Here is a 21,056-nt window from a genome sequence, read left to right on the forward strand (position 1 = left end):
CTGTATTCAGCTCAGGAATGGCACTGGGGATGCTCTATGCAGCTCAGGAATGGCACTGGGAATGCTGTGCAGCAGCTCAGGAATGCACTGGGAATGTTCTATGCAGCTCAGCAATGCACTGGGAAGGCTCTATGCAGCTCAGCAATGCACTGGGGATGCTCTATGCAGCTCAGCAATGCACTGGGGATGCTCTATGCAGCTCAGGAATGGCACTGGGAATGCTCTATGCAGCTCAGGAATGGGACTGGGAATGCTCTATGCAGCTCAGCAATGCACTGGGGATGCTCTATGCAGCTCAGCAATGCACTGGGAATGCTCTATGCAGCTCAGCAATGCACTGGGGATGCTCTATGCAGCTCAGCAATGCACTGGGGATGCTCTATGCAGCTCAGGAATGCACTGGGAATGCTCTATGCAGCTCAGGAATGGCACTGGGAATGCTGTGCAGCAGCTCAGGAATGGCACTGGGGATGCTCTATGCAGCTCAGGAATGCACTGGGAATGCTCTATGCAGCTCAGGAATGGCACTGGGAATGCTGTGCAGCAGCTCAGGAATGGCACTGGGGATGCTCTATGCAGCTCAGGAATGCACTGGGAATGCTCTATGCAGCTCAGCAATGCACTGGGAATGCTCTATGCAGCTCAGGAATGGCACTGGGAATGCTGTGCAGCAGCTCAGGAATGGCACTGGGGATGCTCTATGCAGCTCAGCAATGCACTGGGAATGCTCTATGCAGGCAGGGACACTGCAGCTGCAGGCTGCAGCAGCCTCTCCCTGCAGAGGTGCTCCCCCGTTTGCCAGGCAGGCTGCAGGGCAGGGGCTGTGCCAGGGGCTGTAACAGGGGCTGTGCCAGGGGCTGTGCCAGGGCTGTGCCAGGGGCTGTGCCGGGGGCTGTGCCAGGGCTGTGCCAGGGGCTGTGCCGGGGCTGTGCCAGGGGCTGTGCCGGGGCTGTGCCAGGGGCTGTGCCGGGGCTGTGCCGGGGCTGTGCCGGGGCTGTGCCGGGGCTGTGCCAGGGCTGTGGCCGGTGCCTGGCAGGTACCCACGCTCTCCGAGTCCTCCAGCATGCGCGTGCTCTCCTGCGGCTCGGGGGCGCTGGGCACCACCACGGGCATGGGCGGCCGGCTCCGGCCCAGGGTGCCGATGGACGCCGTCTTCACCGCCTGCAGCGGGTGGCTGCCACCTGCAAACACATGGGCACACGTCACTGCGGCTGCTGCCTGCTCTGCAAGGGTGCCCCTGAGGCTGCCCCTGCATCCCTGGCAGTGTCCCAGCCCAGGCTGGACAGAGCTTGGAGCAGCCTGGGATAGTGGAAGGTGCCCTGTCTGAGTGGGCTTTAAAACTCCCTTCTGACCCAAACCAGTCTGGGATGATTCCATGAAGGAAAAGGATTCTATCAGGAGAAAAGGAACACTTCAGTTACAAAGTGTTGGATTTGAACTGGCTGATCTATGTACAGAAGATGACACCTCTAACTGCCTGGGCTGGGGTGGTTCTGGCTTCAGGGGCCCCCGAGGCAGAATTCAGCTTCTCAGCTAGCCAGGAACAAGACTTTGGGAATTGCTGTAGAGGTTTTGAAAGCAGCTTTGTTTCTTCAAAGGGTTCTACCAGCAAAATACAAATACATAGCATAGCAAGGGATTTTTATAGATTTTAGGGGGATTGAAATTCTAACAAGTTAAATTATAAGTTGAGAACTATCCAATTACTTTAAGATTCTAGGTGAGAAAAGACCAATCATCTAGTGAAGTTAAAGTACAATAGAAATCCTAAATGACAACGGGTTTTGGCAGGGAGGGGGCATCTCTCATCTCTCAGGGGATAAGGTCCCAGTGACAGCTGTATCATCCACAGACACCAACAAACCCCAGCCAGTCTCTGCCACACTCCCTTCACTCAGCCCAGCCCTGCGCTCCCCGTGCGCTCTCCGGCTGCTCTCCCTCACCTTGCTGTGCCAGCAGGGGGGTGCTGGGCAGGGCGGGGTCGAAGGGGCCCCCGGCGGGCACGGCGGGCACGGCGAAGCTCTTGAGGGGGTGGGAGGGGCGGACATGGGCGGTGGGGGGCCCGGGGGGCTCCTCCTCGGCGGGCAGGAAGGGCCCCTCGGGCTCGGGCAGCTCGGGCGCGGCCGCGGGCATGGTGTCCGTGCTGGGCGTGTTCCGCACCGACTCTGCAACACACACACGGGTCATCCCCACTGCCACGGGACACAGCGGCACTGCAGCTCCTCCCTGCGGCCACCACAGCCCCGGGAGGGACCGTACAGGGTGTTTCCAGTCTGCCTTTCCCCAAGCTAGAGCCTCTTTCTCTACTGTAAACACGAGAGGAAGAATCACAACACAGATAAACACCTGTCGGATCCGTGAGAAGCCTGGGACAGGAGGTGTCTCCTTCTCTGACCAATGATCTGTCTGCATTTTGTTTTTCACGAAGTGTCTTGGCTTCCTTCAATAAATTGCTCTTTGTTACACCATGCAAAGGAGTGCCATGTTGCTGTGTCCTTTCACTGCTCAGGAACCCTTACACAGTAACACTCCCAGGGCACCGTGTGTGCAGGGAGTGACCCCCGACCATCAACACTCGGGCACTGGAACAGCTCCACGATCCAACCATCAGACAAACAGCACAGAACACCAATCTGCAATCCTTTTACCCCACAATGCCAATGTACTGGCACTTTTAACTAGAACTCTTCAAGCACACAGCACTGGGGTGGTCACAGAGGAGTCACTGGTGGTCACTGGGAGGTCACATTTGAAATCCATGCACTGAGACTCATGGGATGGTTTCAGCTGGAATGGACATTGCAGCCTCAGGAACTGTTTTCATAAGGAAACAACACTTTTGGCTGTGACACCTTCAAATGTTGACCTTAAAGTAGAGGAGCTCAGAGCTTGCTTCATCCCATTATACTACCCATGTGCACATTTAGCAATACCACTGCTCTGGAATTTTTCAGAGCACTGGAGACTTTAGTGCTCTCTAGAACTAAATTGCTGCAAATGATTCTGATCAAGCCTGAAAGTGCTGCATGGAAATCACCCACATTGTTTTGTATGCCCCCATTCTTGGTAACCAAGCCTAGACTTGCCTTCCCTGTTGGTTTAAAATTGTATTAATTAGGGGAAAAGTTATTGCATGAAGAAGCTCAGAGTTAATCTGATGTTACAGACTCTAGGCTGGAAGCTTTAGCAGGGGGAATCTCTGTTTGGAGCTGTGCATAAAACATGAAACCCCCTTTTCCAAGGACACCACCACGGATATCAAGGATCAATATTCCACCTACCCAGAAAAACCCAGCCCGTCCAGGATCGTGTCTGTAGTTAATGGAACCCCAAAGAGGAGGCTGAGGCTCAGATTCCAGGTGCTTCCCTCACCTGCCTAGGGTTGTCTCTCACCTGTGGAGTCGGCCCTGTCCGAATGGGACATGGCAGAGCCCAGGGGCCACGGGCTGAGCTGGTGGTGCAGGAAGCTGCGGGTTGGAGAGGCGAGGCTGCCGGAGTGGAAATGGTGGTGAGGGGGGTCGAGGGAATGGATGGGATGAGCACTAATCACAGCTGTGGATGAACACAAGACAGAGAAACACTTAACACACACACACACACAGAGGACAGGCTGGGGACTCTCCTCCCTGCTCCCTTCTCCAGCAGGGAGCCAGACCCTCTGCTGATTTACAACCCAGCTTAAACCCCTGTGTTATCACACCTCAAAGATGCTCAGGACAAAATAAATCACCCAATTACAGCTCCAAAAACTGTGCCACCAGCTCTTAATGCACTGCTTGAATTCAAGGAAAAGTTCAGAAGAAGAATAAAGAGAATATAGATTTGTTACCCATATGCAGTACAGCAATAAAGAGGAAATGAGGTGTGTTAAGTAATAAACAGCCCTTTGCTTCCTAATACCCTTCCAGAATTTCTGTATTCCAGGAGGCAAAAAAGGAAGTCACTAAGCACACACCATTACTGCAAATTGGACTAAAATGGTACAGTGAATTAGCATAATTCAGTAGTTAGGATATAATTAATAAACCATCTGAATGCTCCAGTGGGTGAAGAAAGCCATGGAAGGTTGTGCAGGCCCAGACTGGACACATGGAATGGTCCTGGTGGGACCTGAGAAAGGGCCTCACATGCCAGATGAGCTCCCCATGAAGATCCTGCCCAGAAGGAGCTGCAGACCCACATCCCATAAAGCAGAGCCTGCAGCTGGAGCCCTCAGAGCCTTCACAAAGAGGAGGGAGAGCCCAAGTCTGAAAGCCAAGCTCCAGCCTGAGCCACCAGCAGGGCCTGGGTCTGGTCTGTGCCTCCCAAGCAAGGCAGGAGCTGACAGACAGGGGGAAGCAGCCAGGCTTGTCCAGAGCCTAAGGAATTTAGTGTAAAACTGCATCCTCTGCTCCCTCCTCACACATGGAGAGCTGGGAGACAACAAGGAGAAACCTTGTTCATGGTAGAACCATAAAACCAGATGCTACTCTTGGAAAAAGGTGGTAGAACAAGAAAATTCATAAACTGAGCAATCAGGTCATCAGGACATTGGAAAAAGTGAGTAGAGATCAAGAACACCATGTCCTCAGTTCAATTTTTAATTAAAGCAAAAAGAAAGTGGAACTGTAATGGACTAGTCTGAAGTAATTCCATAAAACAGAGGGGTTGTGGCAGCAGTCAGCTGGCTACAGGTGGAACATGATCACAGAGCTCAGGGAACTCTAAAGCTCAGCCTGGGTGAGCTTGGTGTGATTTTCCCTCCCAGTTCTACCTCTGCACAGTAACTCCTGAGCTTCCCACTGGTGTCCTCACACAGGGTTTCAGTCTGGCTGTGCAGAGGTTTAGCCAAGTCCCTTTCTATCTTAGAAAACTCTAGGTATATTGTTTAATTCCTGAAATATTTCGTAATAATGGTAATTTTGGTATCAGAGAAGGATCTCAGGGCAAAGAGGTCTCAAAGGAGCTCAGAGTAAAGTCAGAGAAGGCTCTGAGAGCAGCAACTGCAGAGACAAAGGGGATGGTGACTGCGTGGGCTGGGCTGGGAAAACCAACAGTGGGGAGCCTGATTCCAGAGATTCCAGCTCTCTCCAACTCCTATGGGACAGCTGGACATTGGCACAATTCCAAGGGAATGATTACAAGAAGCAGCCAGGCCCACAGACCTGGAGAGCCCCAGACTGGGACAGACACATCTGGACATGCTCCTGCCCTCAGCCCAGAACAGCCACTCCCAGTCCCTTCTAACAAAGCCCCACTCTGCCCACACCAGGAGGGGCTCAGGAGCCTCCCCTGAGCTGCTCCTGCTGCCCAGGACAGGATTTCCTGGGAGCAGGGAGTGGCTCCAGCAGGAATGGGGGTGTTCACTTACGCTGAGGTGGCTGGGAATCAAAGGGCATCATCATCTTGGGCCTCATGCCCCTCCTTCCTGCCAGGGTGGACATGCTGTCCTCTGACTCGTGTCCTGGGGGGAGACAGTGATGTTATTCCTCTGCAGCCAGGCTCGTGGAACCATGGCAGCATTCCAACACTCCTCCCTTTACTCCTGCTCCCAGCAGGTCTTGGAGTCACCAATGATAAAAAAAGCCCTTTCTGAAGGTGGGAAGAAGACAGTGAGATGAGGATTTTTGGGAGCTGGAGAACCTCTCCAGGCCCCAGTGCAAACTTCTGGCTGAAAGGACAAAATAAACTTCAATTGTTTAACATGAAGTGAGATGATCTTCTCATTACTGATCAGTATTTACCAAGAGAAAGTCATAACTCTTGGACACTCCATTTCCTCACTAAAACACGTGATCCACCTTTTTCAGAGACTACTTGGAAAATAAGAACAGAAAAGTCTAACTGAATCATCTCTCAATACAGTAATTTCACCACCACAACACAATGTATTCACTGCTCATGGGCTCTCACCTCTGTAGGAATTCCGCCTCTGATGGATGTTGCTATCCATGGAATTGTCCACTGGGGTGATGTCCTGGGAGTTTCGGGGGATGGGGGTGTCTGTCATGATGGGATTGGGATCTGGGGATTTATCAATGGGTTTGAGCTCCAGCCTCTCGTGGTGGATCCAAAGGTCTGGAGGTTTGACATCTTTGGAGTTGCCCTTGTACTTGTGGGAGCCGTTGACGGATTTGCAGGCGGCTCGTTTCCTGGGAAGGAAAGCAAAGGAGATCTTCTTCACTTGATGGAAAAGGCAACTTCTCCCTGGGATTTCCCTCAGGCCTTGCATCCAGCTGGGCACAATCCTACTAGGCAGGGAGCTTTGAATTTTGCACACACAAACCCCACTGACACCTCAAAGCACATCCTGAATACTGGTGCCATGGAATTTCTCTCCAATGGTACCTCATGTGCAGCCCTGGCTCTGCAGCCCAGCCTTACTTAACAAGAATTAAGTTTGCAGAAATTCTGGTTATTGAGAGACTATTCCAATGCTGTGTCCATATCCTGGGTTCACCAAGCTCCAGCAGCTGGAGGAGGAGGTGCAGGCAGCAGCTATCCCAAGAGGATGGGAACAGAGGGTTAATGACAGGAATGTTCCTTCCAGCCCTCCACAGGCTGGACACAGCCCACTAGAGAGGTTCCCATTGTGCTGAGCAGCAGCAAACCATGGTGAAGCAGAGATTTGGGATGGCAGAATTTTGGGAAAGCAAAATGTAGGTTTCAGCACTCTCTCCACACTGACTCCCTACTTTGGGCTATGCCAAAGCTGGAGGAGGGGTCCCTTTGGGAGCAGAGTTCCTGAGAATGGCTCAAACATTGGTGTCACCAACACAGCCTCTGGCAGGGGTGACTCCCAAATCCTGCTCCCACTGGAGCTGGTGAGTGACAGGGATCAGGTTATTCCCTGGGCTGGGGGCACTCAGAAATTGAGATTTCACAGGGTTATTTCTGCCCTGAAAATAAAAATCTGCTGGCACTGGCACAGTCCCAGCTGTCAGGTGTGCCAGGGCCACCTCCTCCAGCCCTGCTCCCTCTCTGGCAGTTCTGCTGCAGCAGAGTAACTGCAGACTATCCAAGCCTGGCTTTTCATCACTTCCTTAAAATCTGTTTTGCATAGCAGCATCTTTTCAAACTTCAAATACAGCTCTGGTTTTTCAAAGAATACAGTGAGACCCTGCAGGAGCCCATAACTAGGAGCATCAGTGCTGCAGCATCAATGCAGATGCTCTGAGGGAAGAACTCAGATACAAACATTGGGATTTTGGAGCACTTTTCTAAGGAATCCAGCACTGCACTCAGATTCCACTCCAGTGATCCTACTGAAAACTGGATAATGTCAAGCACAGCCCATGCACTGAGACCACCCGTGCAAGCGTGAGCAGCTGCCTGAACTCTTGAGCTCTCCCAGCTCCCAACACGTGCATTGGTTCCAATTTGGAAACTTGTAAATGACAATTTCTCCTCGGGAGGGGACAGGTGCAGGCACACCTGGAAGCACTGCCCGGATTTGTGTGCGAACTGATGGTTGGGGACTTTGGGACACTGACAGAAAAACCAGAGTAGCAGCAGCACCTACAATAAACTCTAAAGCATGTGAAGAAGTAAATAACAGGACTGAGGCAGGCAGGGCCCAGGCCCCCCAGCCCCATTACTTTTTCTGGTGGGACGTGGTGCGGCGGGTGCAGAAGACGGCGACGATGACGACGATGACGATGGTGATGACACCCACGGACACGATGATCACCAGCAGCATGTTGCTGTCCAGGGGGGATGTGGGGCTGCCATGGGGACTGTTACTGCCTGGGAGGGTTGGGGAGAGGAGAAAAGGCTCATTTATTACACAGGAAAAGCAAGCAGTGCCCACCAGAGATACCTGGAATCCTGCAGAGCAGCAGGAGGGATTGGACCTCATGAGAAATGTTTGTTTCTTTCGCATTTGCCAAACTGTTTCTGTATAATTGTTCATCTGGAAGTTGATTTACAGACCCATCTCCATCAAAATTTAAGTTCAGCCTGCTCAATTATCACAAAAACCTCAACACTCTAAGCAGAGTCAGTCTGGGATCTTGCTGAACCTGCAGCACCACAGGCTCCCCTTGGAGTCACCAAGCACTGGAATTGGATCAGGATCCTCCAGAGTCATTTGGCTCCAAAGGAAACCTCCTTTAGCAGGACAGAAAATCCCAACACACAGTACTGACCAGGAGAAGGAGCAGAGGAGGGTTTTCCTTCCTCATCTGTACCTACAGAACTATTTTTCCCTCTGGCAGCCGTTTCACACCACAATGGGAGCAGCTCTGGTTATGGAAATGCCATGGGAGCTCAGAGGCAGCAGGCACACCTTGGAACTGCTGCTGGAGTGTTCCCTGGGTGGCCCCAGCCTGGAAGCCAAGTGTGGCCATGAGAAGCTCTGCCCCACACTCACCTCCCAGAGGGGGTTTGTAGTCCGGGCCCAAGTCCATGGGGCGACTCCCCTTCCCAGCAGATCCCGAGGCTGGAAAGGTTGGACAGTGCAATTTTACACACACAGACAAATTCAGCATCTCTGAGCCCTTCTCTAGAACCTCCCTGAGCCCCCAGGAGCAGCTTTTCCCCTTTTTCTGCCCCTACAACACAATTCAGTTTTGCCAGAGCATCTGCTTCTCCAAGGAAAGAGCCACTTCTCCAAAGCAGCTTTAATAGTTCCCAGTTATCTTCCTAATTAAGCTCAGAAGCCTCTCTTAATTTCACTTTAAAAATCATAATAAAGCCCATTTGCAGAAGGCACAGGTACATGTTGAGGCAAATGGTTTTGCCACACTTGTACTGAGAGTTCATCACCCTGAAACAGGAATTATCCAGGTGTCTTTTCCTAACACCCAACTCCAGCAGCTGAGGGAGACTGGAAACGGCTGGAGGATCCCAAGCACAGTAAATGTAATATTAAGGCCCTGCCTATCCATAAAAACTTGCTTTCAGCTCCTCTCTGTTCTCTCCTGTGCACCATAGGTGACAACAAAGCACCACAAAAATGGTTTTGATGAAACCTGAGGAAACAATCAATTAGTTACATCCAAATGTGGTCCTTCCACTCTGTGTTTCCATTCAAATGCATTAATGCAAAATTAATGACAAAAACACTGGAGTGGGGGAAACATTCAGCAATGGTGCCAAGAACAATATTCCTCTGGTTACAGGAATCCAGAATATTTTACACATTTTCATATTGTTCTACAAATAAAACCAAAACCTCTCCAAAAAGTCAGGCAGGATGGCAGTTTCACAGTCAGGAGAAGGTGGGACCCCCCCAGATGGACTCTCAGAATCCCTGAGCCTGATGCTGAGGAGAGGAGCTGTGGGAGAGGGGGAAGATGAAGAACCAGCAATATTTTGGGAGGGCAATCAGACACCCTGAGCATTTCCAGTGTAGCAGCTGGAGCCCTAACACAGGTGAGATGATGGAAGAGGGGGGGGGAGAGGAGATGGCACACACTTTACATCCATCTTTCTGGTTTATGGAAAACAGGTATCTTCAAAAAGCTGGATGTCAGCCCATAAATGTGGCTGGTAACAGTAACTATGCAGATATATAATGAGAGATATATAAAATATACTGCATTTGTGCTTCCAGGAAATATCTGAAAGAGTGCTGTTAAAATAGCACCATAAAAAGAACATGTGGAGCCTATTAACAAGATTAACAACAAATTAACTGATAAGAATGACAATTATTCATGAGGAATGCTTCCAGTGAGTTCTGCAAGGGTCTGTAGTTGGCCAAGTGCAGCTCAGTGTCCTGAATAATGAAAGAGAAGGGAATAACTGCCCTGAGGTCAGCAAGGGACATCAAAGCAGGGCTAAGTAAAGAGAGACAATGATCCTCATGGAACCCATGTCCTCCCTGACAAATTTAGGATGAAATTTGGTACCCAACCAAGGTGCTTCTCAGGATCCAATTCCTCAGCCCACAGATCAAGAGTTTAAACCTTTAATAAACTGCAGTGAACTCTCTTACACAGAGTGACCTATTTTAAGGAATAGTTTAGGACAGGATTTGCTGGAACTGTTTTTCATTCAGCCTGTGAACATCCATGTTACAATATATCCACACAGAACATTTGAACTGTTGGTGACTTTGGGATGGGTTTACTCCATCAGAGACCTTAATCTTTGCTTTAGGATGAGGCCAGTGCAACCACCTGAAGCCTGAGAGCAACAAGCCCTGAGTTCTGACCAAGTTCTGTGCTTCAGAAGGGTGTGAGAAAACAGAATCATGGGCTGAGTTCAGAAGGAAAACACTAAAGCAGACAAAGGGAGGAAAGGACAGAACCATTAAGGGCAGAGAATCAATCCCATTTGGTTTTTCTCCCAGGCTGAGTTTCCTGCAGGTCCCAACTGGCAGTTCAGTGATGCTGTCACAGGGCAGCTCCTCAGCTCCTCTCCTGCACCCCCTCTGCCATCCCCTTGCTCACATTTCACCTACTGCCACCAGCTGTCCCAGAGTCCTTATAGGAATTGTCAAATTCTTGGCTTTGATGATTTATAAATAACAGGATGTGATAAAAATTGATCATGACTAGGAAAATATGTTACTTTAGCAACACTGGCTGAAATGGGGTTGGGAGAAACAGAGAACAGCAATTTTCACTAAAATGCTGTAGCCTTCTCCAAGTCCAGCAGGTGAGCAGGACAATGACATTGGAGCACCTGCTCCCCACAGAGCCCAAACCTCAGCCCCACCCCCAGGACACAAGGATGGGGATCAATTTACTCCCTGACTGTCCCTGTTACCAGAATTACAGAGTAAAAGCACATTTAATAAATTACTCCAAGTACCAAGCTGAGGAGCCAAGTGAGGAGCAGCTCCCTCAGAGCCCCTTTAGGATCTCTTTAATTGCATGTCTAAGCTGTTTGCCAATGGCCTTTTTAACTCATCCCTTCAGACTAATTCTCCCCCTTTTTATGGGGCTTGTAGGTTATTTGGAAGAAAGCAAGAAGTGCCCTGGGAGATCCACCTTCTAATGCAATGTAGGAAGCTCAAAGCTCCCATTTTTCAAGCAAACATTTTAAAACCTTAAGGCTTTTAGGAGCCAGTGCTGGGCTCCTCAGGAGAGTCTGGGCTCCAAATGAGCTGACAGGCAGAATCTCTCCTGCACAGAGCTTTCCAGGGCTTCCCTGCCTTTACTATGGAATGAATTCTCACAAGCAGCACTTGTGCTAACCAGAATCCCTTTGATCTTCCACCCCCTCATATTTGGGCAGTGGCTGGATGAGGCACCACTGGCTCCAAGGCCATTCTCCCAGAAGGATTCAGCACTGGCACAGCCCCCATGGCCCTGCAGGGACATTCTACAGAGATCCCTTCACATTCCTCCCATCCAAACCCAAGACTTGCAGCACAGCAGGAACTCCCCTGTTCCCAGTTGGAGCAGGAGGATCCTGTTCCACTTAAAAATTGTCACAGCACATGGAGAGCAAAGCAGAACAGTGAGGGATGGAGAGAAGAGAAATGTGGCTGTTCATTTACCTTGGTCATTGGGCATTTTATCTGAGGACTCAGCTTAGTGGGGCAAGCACAGGGAGGAAAAAACAAGAGACACATCACAAAGCTTGAAGGAGTGAGACAGAATTCCAAGTTTCCCATGGCACAGGGTACACAGAGCTCTTGATTCTCAGTACTAAAACTCATGCAGAGAAGTGTCCAAGTCCAGGCTGGAGCAACTTGGGCTGGTGAAGGTGTAAGGTCCCTCCCAACCCAATTCTGTGATAGGACTCTATGACAATAAACTCGTAATTTTACTTTTCCCAAGCTCTCTCCCATTTTACTCTTTACTACTTGCCCATCACATCAGTTCCTGAATTAGGGGGGAGTTCCCACTGCACCATCCCATTCCCAGGAGCAGATGTGACACAGGACACGGATTTCACTGCAGCCACCCCAGGTTTGGAACAACAGAATGACCTAAAGGGCACTGTGGAGCAGCCTATGAACCCAAGAGTGAGCTCTGTGCAATCCCAAACATCACTGCTGCCCTCCCAGGCAGTGCCAGGTACCTTTGGGGGTGCGGAACTGCACGGCCTCAGACATGGGCCCCATGCCCTTGGAGTTCCGAGCCTGGATCTTGAAGAAGTAGGGGGTGTCCAGGGTGAGCTCCTGGATCTGGTGGGTCAGCCTGTTCCCCACCACCGGCTCGATCACCCAGTCGTGGATCTCAGCATTGACATCCGTGCTGTAGTAGATGATGTACCCTGGGCAGGGAGAGAGATAATTCCAGCCTCAGGGACAGGGAACACAGCAGAGAGACAATTCTGTCCTTAAGGGACAGGGAACACAGCAGAGACAATCCCAGCCTCAGGGACAGGGAACACAGCAGAGAGACAATTCTGTCCTTAAGGGACAGGGAACACAGCAGAGACAACCCCAGCCTCAGGGACAGGGAACACAGCAGAGGCAACCCCAGCCTTGGGGACAGGGAACACAGCAGAGACAATCCCAGCCTTAGGGACAGGGAACAGAGAAGAGACAACCCCAGCCTTAGGGACAGGGAACACAGCAGAGAGACAATCCCAGCCTTAGGGACAGGGAACACAGCAGAGAGACAATCCCAGCCTCAGGGACAGGGAGCCACAGCAGAGACAATTCCATCCTTAGGGACAGGGAACACAGCAGAGAGACAATCCCAGCCTTAGGGACAGGGAACACAGCAGAGAGACAATCCCAGCCTTAGGGACAGGGAACAGAGCAGAGACAATCCCAGCCTTAGGGACAGGGAACACAGCAGAGAGACAATCCCAGCCTTAGGGACAGGGAACACAGCAGAGAGACAATCCCAGCCTTGGGACAGGGAACACAGCAGAGACAACCCCAGCCTCAGGGACAGGGAACACAGCAGAGAGACAACCCCAGCCTCAGGGACAGGGAACACAGCAGAGACAATCCCAGCCTTGGGGACAGGGAACAGAGCAGAGAGACAATTCTGTCCTTAAGGGACAGAGAACACAGCAGAGACAATCCCAGCCTCAGGGACAGGGAGCCACAGCAGAGACAATTCCATCCTTAGGGACAGGGAACACAGCAGAGAGACAATTCTGTCCTTAAATCAGCAGGTCTAATGGTGCCCGAGCATGTGGGACCATGACTGGCACAGCTCATCCCATCCCATCCCATCCCATCCCATCCCATCCCATCCCATCCCATCCCATCCCATCCCATCCCATCCCATCCCATCCCATCCCATCTCATCCCATCCCAGGAGACTGGAGCTGTAAAGCCCAGCATTCCATGGACAGGGGGTCATGGAATGACATCACCACTTGGAATTCTGGCATCACTGACAGCAGAGTGAGCTAATGAGTAATTAATTAGTGCTGGGCCCTTGGCCAATGGGGCTGTCCCCACCAGAGGGCACTCAGGCCCCACATCCCAAAAATTTAATGGGCTCTGGGAAAGGGGAGATGAAAATAGGATCTGGGAAAGAGGAGATGGAGATGGGATCTGGGAAAGAGGAGATGGGATCTGGGAAAGGGGAGCTGGGCTCTGGAAAAGGGGAGCTGGGCTCTGGGAATACTGAAGCTGGTGCCTGCTGCACTCAGGCTTAGCCCTAAGACTAAGCCATTTTAGTTCATTTTTTAAGCTGTTAACTGCTGCTTGTGCAAAAGCTGATAAATACTGAACAGTTAGTTCCAAGGGTTTCCTTCCCTGCCAGGGGATTTTGGAGCAGGACAATGGGATAATTTTGCCAGCCCTGTACAGGTAAATGCTGCTCTCTGTATTTGCCTCCCTTCTCTCAGGTGTGCTGCAGTGTGAGGCATCTGTGCCCCTCACTAGCAGCCAAATCCCTCCATCAAAGGCTCCTGTGTCTCCAGCCAATCCTCCTTTCCCATGGAGAGGAAACATTTTGCTGCCTTCCCCCAGGGATTGAATCAGTTTTAGTCTCCTGTCCAGAGCCTTGGCTCTAGTCCTGCCCTATCAAGTGGTGTCCCTGGTTTGATTCTACACCAAGTTAATTCTGAGCTCAGACCCAAAACCAGACACTGCAAACAACAAGCCATTAAAATCTGATTTCAGCTTTAAACAAATTAAAATTGGAGTTGATTATTTCAGAACACCCTTCCAAATGGGAATCTGAACAGAAATTATAGAAAGGAACCAGTAATTATAACTTTCTGAAAAGTGAATTATGGCAGTGATGAAATTAAATAACACTTTACTCTAATGGTTCTGTCAGGGCAACAAGAAACTGCTCTGAAGTCTGTCCTGTGACACAAAAATGCCACAAAGATGACAAAGAGCACTGGGATGGCTTCTCCTAAATAAACCTCTGGCGGGCCAGGATAATTGCTGGAGACCATCTATTAGAGCAGCAGGAGCAAAGGCTGTGGAGACATTTAAACTGGATTGCACTTCTCCCTGCAGTTAGTTTCTCCCTGAGTACATGTGATGGGGCACAGAAGGGACAGTGGCTCTGAGCCCACCTGTGATTTTGCCGTTGGCCTCGGAGGGCGGCTGCCAGTTGACGATGATGGTGCGGGGCTTGCCCTCCTTGCTCACCACTGTCACGTCCTTGGGGGGGGAGGTTGGCACTGAAACACAAACCCACACTGTCACAGCCACCCCAGGGCCCTGCACCTTCCTCTGATGGGCAATACAATTATATATTATTCTCTTTATTTTTATAATTCCCCCCGTCCTGCAGCGTCTCACTGATATTTACCCTCCCACTGGTCAATGCCATCCAGTGACAGTGCCTCCATCCCAAAAGGAGCTCCCCCTTTCCAGATGTGATCCATGGCTGAACATCCTCAAAAATCTGGACAACTAGGGGCAGTGATTTCTCACCTGAGTTTCTTCAGTCATCAGAAAAATCCCACAAACTTGAGAGAGATACATTCTGTATAGGCAGGCATCTGAAATATCTCCCTCTTTCCAGGTTTATGGTGGGACTCAGACCCAGAATTGCCCATTTGCCACTTAAATCCCAATCAGCAAAGTAAATCCACCAGCAAATTAGAATTATACCTGGAATGGTTTGGGTGGGAATGGACCTTAAAGCCCATCCAGTGTCACCCTGTGCCATGCACAGGGGCACTTCCCACTGTCCCAGGGTGCTCCAAGCCCAGTCTAACCTGGCCTTGAACACTGCCAGGGATGGGGCAGCCACAGCAAACCTGGGCAAACCTACAATGGTTTGACCTCCAGAAGAATGATTTGTAATTTGGAAGGCATCTGCACCTCAGAGATGTTTCAAAAGCAGAAGGATTTGCTGAACACAACTGGCCAACCCTTTTCCAGGTTGGAAGCACAGGGAAAGAAAGGAGGGGAGATTTTTCCTTCTCCCATCAGCCTGTCCTGACAAAAATTCAGGGAAGAGCACAAATTGCTCCAGCAGAAAACTGAAATCCTTGCTGTGAAATGCAGCCTGCAGAGGGCACTGACCATCCCTGCAGTGCCACCTCCTGAAATCCAGGAGGCTCCTGAGGGGGCAACCCAGAGCAAATCCACCTTGGGTATTTAATACAACCACAGTATCATTGAAATTTCTGCATTTCCAGGGCTTTAGGTATGTGACCTATTAGAAATCAATCCATAAATCCTCTGGGATGGTCACCAATTACCCCTGTGATGAAAAGCTGGAAACCAGGGACAGCCAAAGCCCAGAAGTTATTATAACTATTGCCCCAAATATGTAAATACAGGATTCAGAGGAAACAAAAATAGAAAATCAGGAGCAGTCCACAGGAGATCAGGAATATACAGACAACAAAGAGCCCAGAATTCCCTGGTATCCTTTTAGGAGTAAGTCCTACATAATTTTCAGGAATATCCCAAAATAATGAGGCACTCAGGAATTTGGCCAGTAGTATAAATCACAAGATCTGTTATGAGAAAATACATTTAGCTTTTTTTTCAATTTTTTTTTTCTATTTTAAATTTTCTCCTTAATTCCCCAGCTTTTTGGTCATATTTGCAAATACTCCTTACAACTACTTCAAGCTGACCCTTCCTATTTAAATGGCACTGTGTCCTCCTGCACTGTGCCCTTGCTCAGGGGCTTTGTGTCAAATTCTCTTTTAAAAAACTTTATTTGTGCAGCTTTTACAGTCCCTGCACTCAGAGCAGAGTTATGGCTGAGGATTGAACATGTGTCAGCAGAAATACTAAATGGAGTGTTTAATGTGGGCTGGGAATAGTGGGATGGGAAAGGAGCCCCAGCCCAGAGCTGGCCCCACATCATGGAATTCCCACCCAAAACCACAATAATGTTTTCAAAAGCAACTGAAGCTCACTGGGGCTTCGATTTTATCATGGGTTTGCTTTTTCTTAAGCAGAAATTATAGAATTTCTGTGATAGAATATCTGGAAAATCTTATTAATTCTTTGCATGTCTGTTTTTTTTTTGGCTGTGTTTTAATTTAGAAGGAGAACTCTGGGCTCATTTGGATGGGCTTCTTGTCCTCCACAGTCCATCTAAAGAGAGCCCTAAGTGTAATAAGCAGGAAATTTAATTGCCCAAAGTTCATTTAGCACTGCAGGGTAAGAAGAGCTAATGAGGGACAGGCTGGGGAGAGGGTCTGGCCCTCACAGTCACTCCCTGGGTCTGAGCTTTTCCTGGCAGCTACAAACCCTCCTCTGTTCTGCACTGAACAGGAATTTAGAGATGTCTTAATGCCTACAGTGATATTTTTTTTTGTCTCCATTTGCCTCATGCACCTTCTCACTCTGCAACAATTATCACATTTACAGCAAATTTTAATTATCATTTGCTGAAGTGTTTTCTTTGTATTTGCTGTTAATGTGTTTTTTGTGAGACTTTCTTCTCTCCTGCCCATGAACTGTGGTGCATTATTCATGACTTCTATGTAATTTGATGTAAATTCTCCTGCAATCATCCCTTGCAATTTTGAACGATGATGTTTTTTTCTTAATCACAATTTCTGACTGAACTATTCAGATCCCTCCCAGCAAGTGTTAATTAGCAGAACCATTTCAGTGGAGGTTTCTGTAGGAATACCTCAGCCTTTCCAGAGCCCAGCAGTACCTAATTCAAAGGTTGTCCCATGTGCTGTCATGCTCCAGGTGCTGGATCTCCTGCCCTTGGTCACCATCACCGAGAACTCATAGAGGGTGTTTGGCTTCAGCCCTGTCACCAGATAGCTCAGAGTGGTGGCATTTGCAGTCTGAAAGGGAAAGCAGGGTCAGCATTACCAAAGCACAGCTCTCAGACACCCCCAGCCCCAGTGTTCCCAGCATTTCCATAACCACAGTCATTAACTCAGGGCTGCCTCTTCTCTGTCGTGCAAATCCATTAATCAAATATCAACGTTTATCCTCCACTAGAAATCCTGCAATCAGCAGCAGCACTTCACAGCAGTCAATTAGAAATGAAAAAAGGACAGTACAAGATCCTCCTTAAACCTCTGTTTACCTGGGGGGTTCATTTACAGCATTTCATTTACTCCTCTGGCTGGGGAAAAACAAAAAGCACAGCAATGAACAGTCCTGCTTGGAACCTGGAGCTGCCTCCCAGATTCCTACTGGAATTGCCAGAGAAACCTTAAATGCAATAAACAATCAACTAAAGACACACTTGTGAGACTTGAAAACAATGAAACTTTACTAAGATGTAGATTCTTTCCACAAAAAATGGTTGTTTAGGATCGCACAAGGAAACTACACGTGGTTCACAGTGGAATTTGTAATTCAGCCTTTATAAAGATCTGGTATTTGTTATAAATGGCTTCAGCACCAACAGAATGTACTGGAGGCCCATGGAAAAAAGGAGAGCTGTATTTACAGATATGCATATTCCTCACCCTGACCTGCAGTGAGAATTAAAGAGTTGTTTCAGGATCTGACAGGGCCACTCAATAACTGGAACAGCCACTGCCTCCAGAAACCACTGAGTGCAGCTGATTTACTGCCAAGGTAAAGGCACTGACATAGAAACCCTGAGATCTCCAATACCTTTATTTCTTTTTTCTTACAAGGGATGGAAGCTCAGGAAATGGTGATCCAAGGGATGACAGTGATTTGTGCCCAGGGCTTTGCTGTCTGTGGCCAGACAACAAAGACTCATAAAATGAATTAAATGAAATCTTCCATTGGCTTTAAGCCTCTCCTTGGTTTGGAATGGCTGGGACTGTGGCTGAGGGGCTGTGGCACAGCTGGAATGGGCACAGCAGGAATGGGCACAGCTCCCTGGGGAAGGCAGGGAACTCAGGCCTCACTGGGAGAGATGCAATGACAAGTAAAGCAGGAATCTTTCCATCCCATCTGCCATCACCAGCTGCTGTACCCCAAAAAGCTCTTCCTGTCTGGGATGCTGGAATTCCCAGCAGTATAGAAGCATTTCAATATTTGTATTACTTGATGTGGCAGCTGGGCTGCATTTACAGGTGAAAGTTCTGGTTTCCATCTCTGGCCTTGAATCTTGGGATCTTTCAGTTTCTCTGCACATCCCACACTGAGTGTGAATGACACTGAGTCCCCTTGGAGTGTCAGATTACACAGTTTAACAGAGTTTATTATTTTTAAGATCCCAGCCTATACCACAATACCAAACCATGAGCACCTGCTAGAAATAAACTCCATAAATATTACCCTGAACAATTTCTCTTTTATGCAATCCTAAAAGATCCAACATTTCATATTTTCATAGATCCATGATGGATCCCAGGTAGCTGCAGGACAATCCCACACACCAACAAGGGGGCTTTGGAAAACTGCTCCATGTTAATGCAGAGACACAGTTCAAAGCACAGGAGCTGCCTCCCATCTGTTCCTGGGTTTCCAGGAATTTCCAAATCCTTTCTACAATTTGGAGTAATTTTAAACTATATTCCATCATTCAGTGTTGGCTTTGGTCACAGTACAACTTGTTGCCCACTGACCACCAGCACTGGAACAGCAGGAATAGTAAATTTACTATTTTATTCCATTTTCTATTTTATTTCATTCTTTTGAGCAATTAGCTAATGAAGCTGCAGCTTTATTTAAACCACTCTTGAGACATCCTCTGGAATGTGGCTCAGAAGAAACCTGCCTTTAGAGGAGGAATACACACATATTTACATCTTTTCATTTCAATAAAGAAAATATCTGGATTATAACAAACTGGCTCTGCAGGACCATAAAGGGAGCTCCACTGGCTGGGTATTTTAACTACCAGTTCCTCTGAGTCTCATAACAAATGTGAAATTTGCAGTCAGCAGCTTTGAGCCCTCCAGGTAACTCTGAAAGTTGAAAAAATCCACCCAACCACCAAACCAAACCTCAAACCCAGTCTCCAAATCAAAACACATGAATGGGGGAAGGCAAGGATGTTGTAAAGTTCTTGTTGTATATTTTGAAGCCAGTCAGCTCCCAAAGCAAAGGTTCACTATGAGTTCTGCACAAACTGAAAGGGTTCTAAAAAAACTTCAAACCATGGGGGTAAATCTGTTTTTTCTGCATGGCTCATAGTCACACACTGTTTGCAATACTGCAGTGATTCTCCAGAGGGGAGCCCACACCTCCTACTCCCAGGGATCAGGGCAGGGGGAAGCTTCACACAATCACTGTATCCACAGAACTGAACAACTCTGGAAATTTCCATTTCTTCCCTGTAGCAGCTCTTCCATCCCACAACAGCCCAGCTCCAGCTGAACAGCTCCCACCAGAGCCAGAGCAATCCTGGCCCTCCAGGACCCCTGGGCTCATCCCAGCAGCATCCCCTCAGCTGTGCCTTCCCCTGGTGTGTTGGGTTGATGTGCCAGCAATGTGTATTCTGTCCCCATCTATGGGTGGGGCAGTGCCCCTGATCTCCTGGCACATATTATCTGCTAATGGGCCAGCTTTAAACCAGCTGGGGCAATCATCTTTATCTTTCCACAGCCCATCCTCCCTCCAGGAGATATCATCTGCTGCTGCCCCATTCAGTCCCACTGTGGGACTGATCAAATTCCATCATCCCACTGGCAGATGCTCCAGCCAGGGCAGGAGCCAAGCCTTTCCTACCTAGAGAAAAACTGAGATTTGGGACACCAAGGCACCTTCTTTCCACTGCATTCCAGAGGAAAGCCAGACCTTTCCACATCATCCCTGCACCTTCAGAGGAAACTGCACCTTCTCCAGGAGCACTGCTCCAGCTGAACCACATCTGCCACTGCAGGAGGATGCAGCCACCATTGAATGGGGCTGCTGCCACCACCCTGACTGACTGACGGGTGTCAGCTTGGATTCTGACTCTGGCAGGGTTTGGGATTGTTCTTTGTAATACTGCATTTCTATTTTAATTTTCCTAGTAAAGAATTGTTATTCCTAATTCCCATATCTTTGCCTGAGAGCCCCTTAATTTCAAAATGATAATAATTTGGAGGGAGGGGGTTTCCATTGTCCATTTCAAAGAGAAGCTCCTGCCTTTATTGGCAGACACCTGTCCCTCAAACCAGGACACCTGGGAGTGTAGCTGGAGGAGTCCTGCCCCTCCAAGGAGCCCTGGCAGAGCTGTGCCTCCCCCTGCCTGGGCTGGGAAGCCCCTGTAGGACTCAGTACCTTGTACTTGGTGTTGGCAGGGATGTTGGTTTTCCAGCGGACGGTGTAGAACCGCGCGTCCGTGATCTTCTGGTTCTTGGGCAGGGAGTTGTCTGCCCAAGTGATCCTGATGGTGTCATGGCTCAGGATGGAAGCCTGAACTCCCACCGGGGGCATCATGGGAGACGGATCTGGCACTGGAGTGTATGGAGCATTAATAACAAACAAATCAACCTCGGAAGTGTCTGCGCAATCCGTGGGGGAAAGGCCGTGGTTTATAATTAAAAAAAGGAGGAGGTGGCATTTTAATGTCAACCAAAACAAAAAAAGGGGATGCAGGGAAGTGCAATGAGATGGAAGGTGAGGAATGGAGAGAAAGAGAGAAAAGCCAGAGTTAATAGCTGACATCAGACTGGGCAGTAACATCACTCTTGCATCGTCCTCCCTCCTCCAGACAGTAAGACAACAAATCCCTGCTGGCATAGCCCTAACTAGTGCCCAGGGCACTCAGCCATGGCCTGGGAACCCCAAACAGTCAGTCACTGTAACTTCATTTGCCTGGAGGGTCCACTGGGTCCTCTCCCAGAGGAGAGCAGGACACAGGTGGAGCTGTGGATGAGCAAATGTCACTTCCCAAACA

At 49.2% G+C, this 21,056-nt stretch overlaps 1 protein-coding gene across 7 annotated transcripts in view; it reads right to left on the minus strand.

Annotated features, from left to right (window-relative positions):
• The window catches only part of NEO1 (neogenin 1), a 153,930-nt gene that overhangs the window by 3,791 nt on the left and 129,083 nt on the right, over window positions 1-21,056 (minus strand). For 2 of the 7 annotated variants that reach the window (XM_079318359.1, XM_079318356.1), the window contains exons 17-28: window positions 20,438-20,661; window positions 16,944-17,082; window positions 14,380-14,487; window positions 11,959-12,153; window positions 11,432-11,464; window positions 8,351-8,419; window positions 7,578-7,725; window positions 5,893-6,131; window positions 5,351-5,443; window positions 3,394-3,552; window positions 1,944-2,165; window positions 1,045-1,181 (exon numbers count right to left, since the gene is read on the minus strand). In XM_079318359.1, coding sequence (XP_079174485.1) covers window positions 1,045-1,181; window positions 1,944-2,165; window positions 3,394-3,552; window positions 5,351-5,443; window positions 5,893-6,131; window positions 7,578-7,725; window positions 8,351-8,419; window positions 11,432-11,464; window positions 11,959-12,153; window positions 14,380-14,487; window positions 16,944-17,082; window positions 20,438-20,661 — 1,766 coding nt within the window. The remainder of the gene's footprint in view (window positions 1-1,044; window positions 1,182-1,943; window positions 2,166-3,393; window positions 3,553-5,350; window positions 5,444-5,892; window positions 6,132-7,577; window positions 7,726-8,350; window positions 8,420-11,431; window positions 11,465-11,958; window positions 12,154-14,379; window positions 14,488-16,943; window positions 17,083-20,437; window positions 20,662-21,056) is intronic. The other 5 variants (XM_079318361.1, XM_079318357.1, XM_079318362.1 and 2 more) reach the window with 3 other exon arrangements.

This window comes from Erithacus rubecula (assembly GCF_903797595.1).
Source record: "Erithacus rubecula genome assembly, chromosome: 14".
Taxonomy (NCBI): domain Eukaryota; kingdom Metazoa; phylum Chordata; class Aves; order Passeriformes; family Muscicapidae; genus Erithacus; species Erithacus rubecula.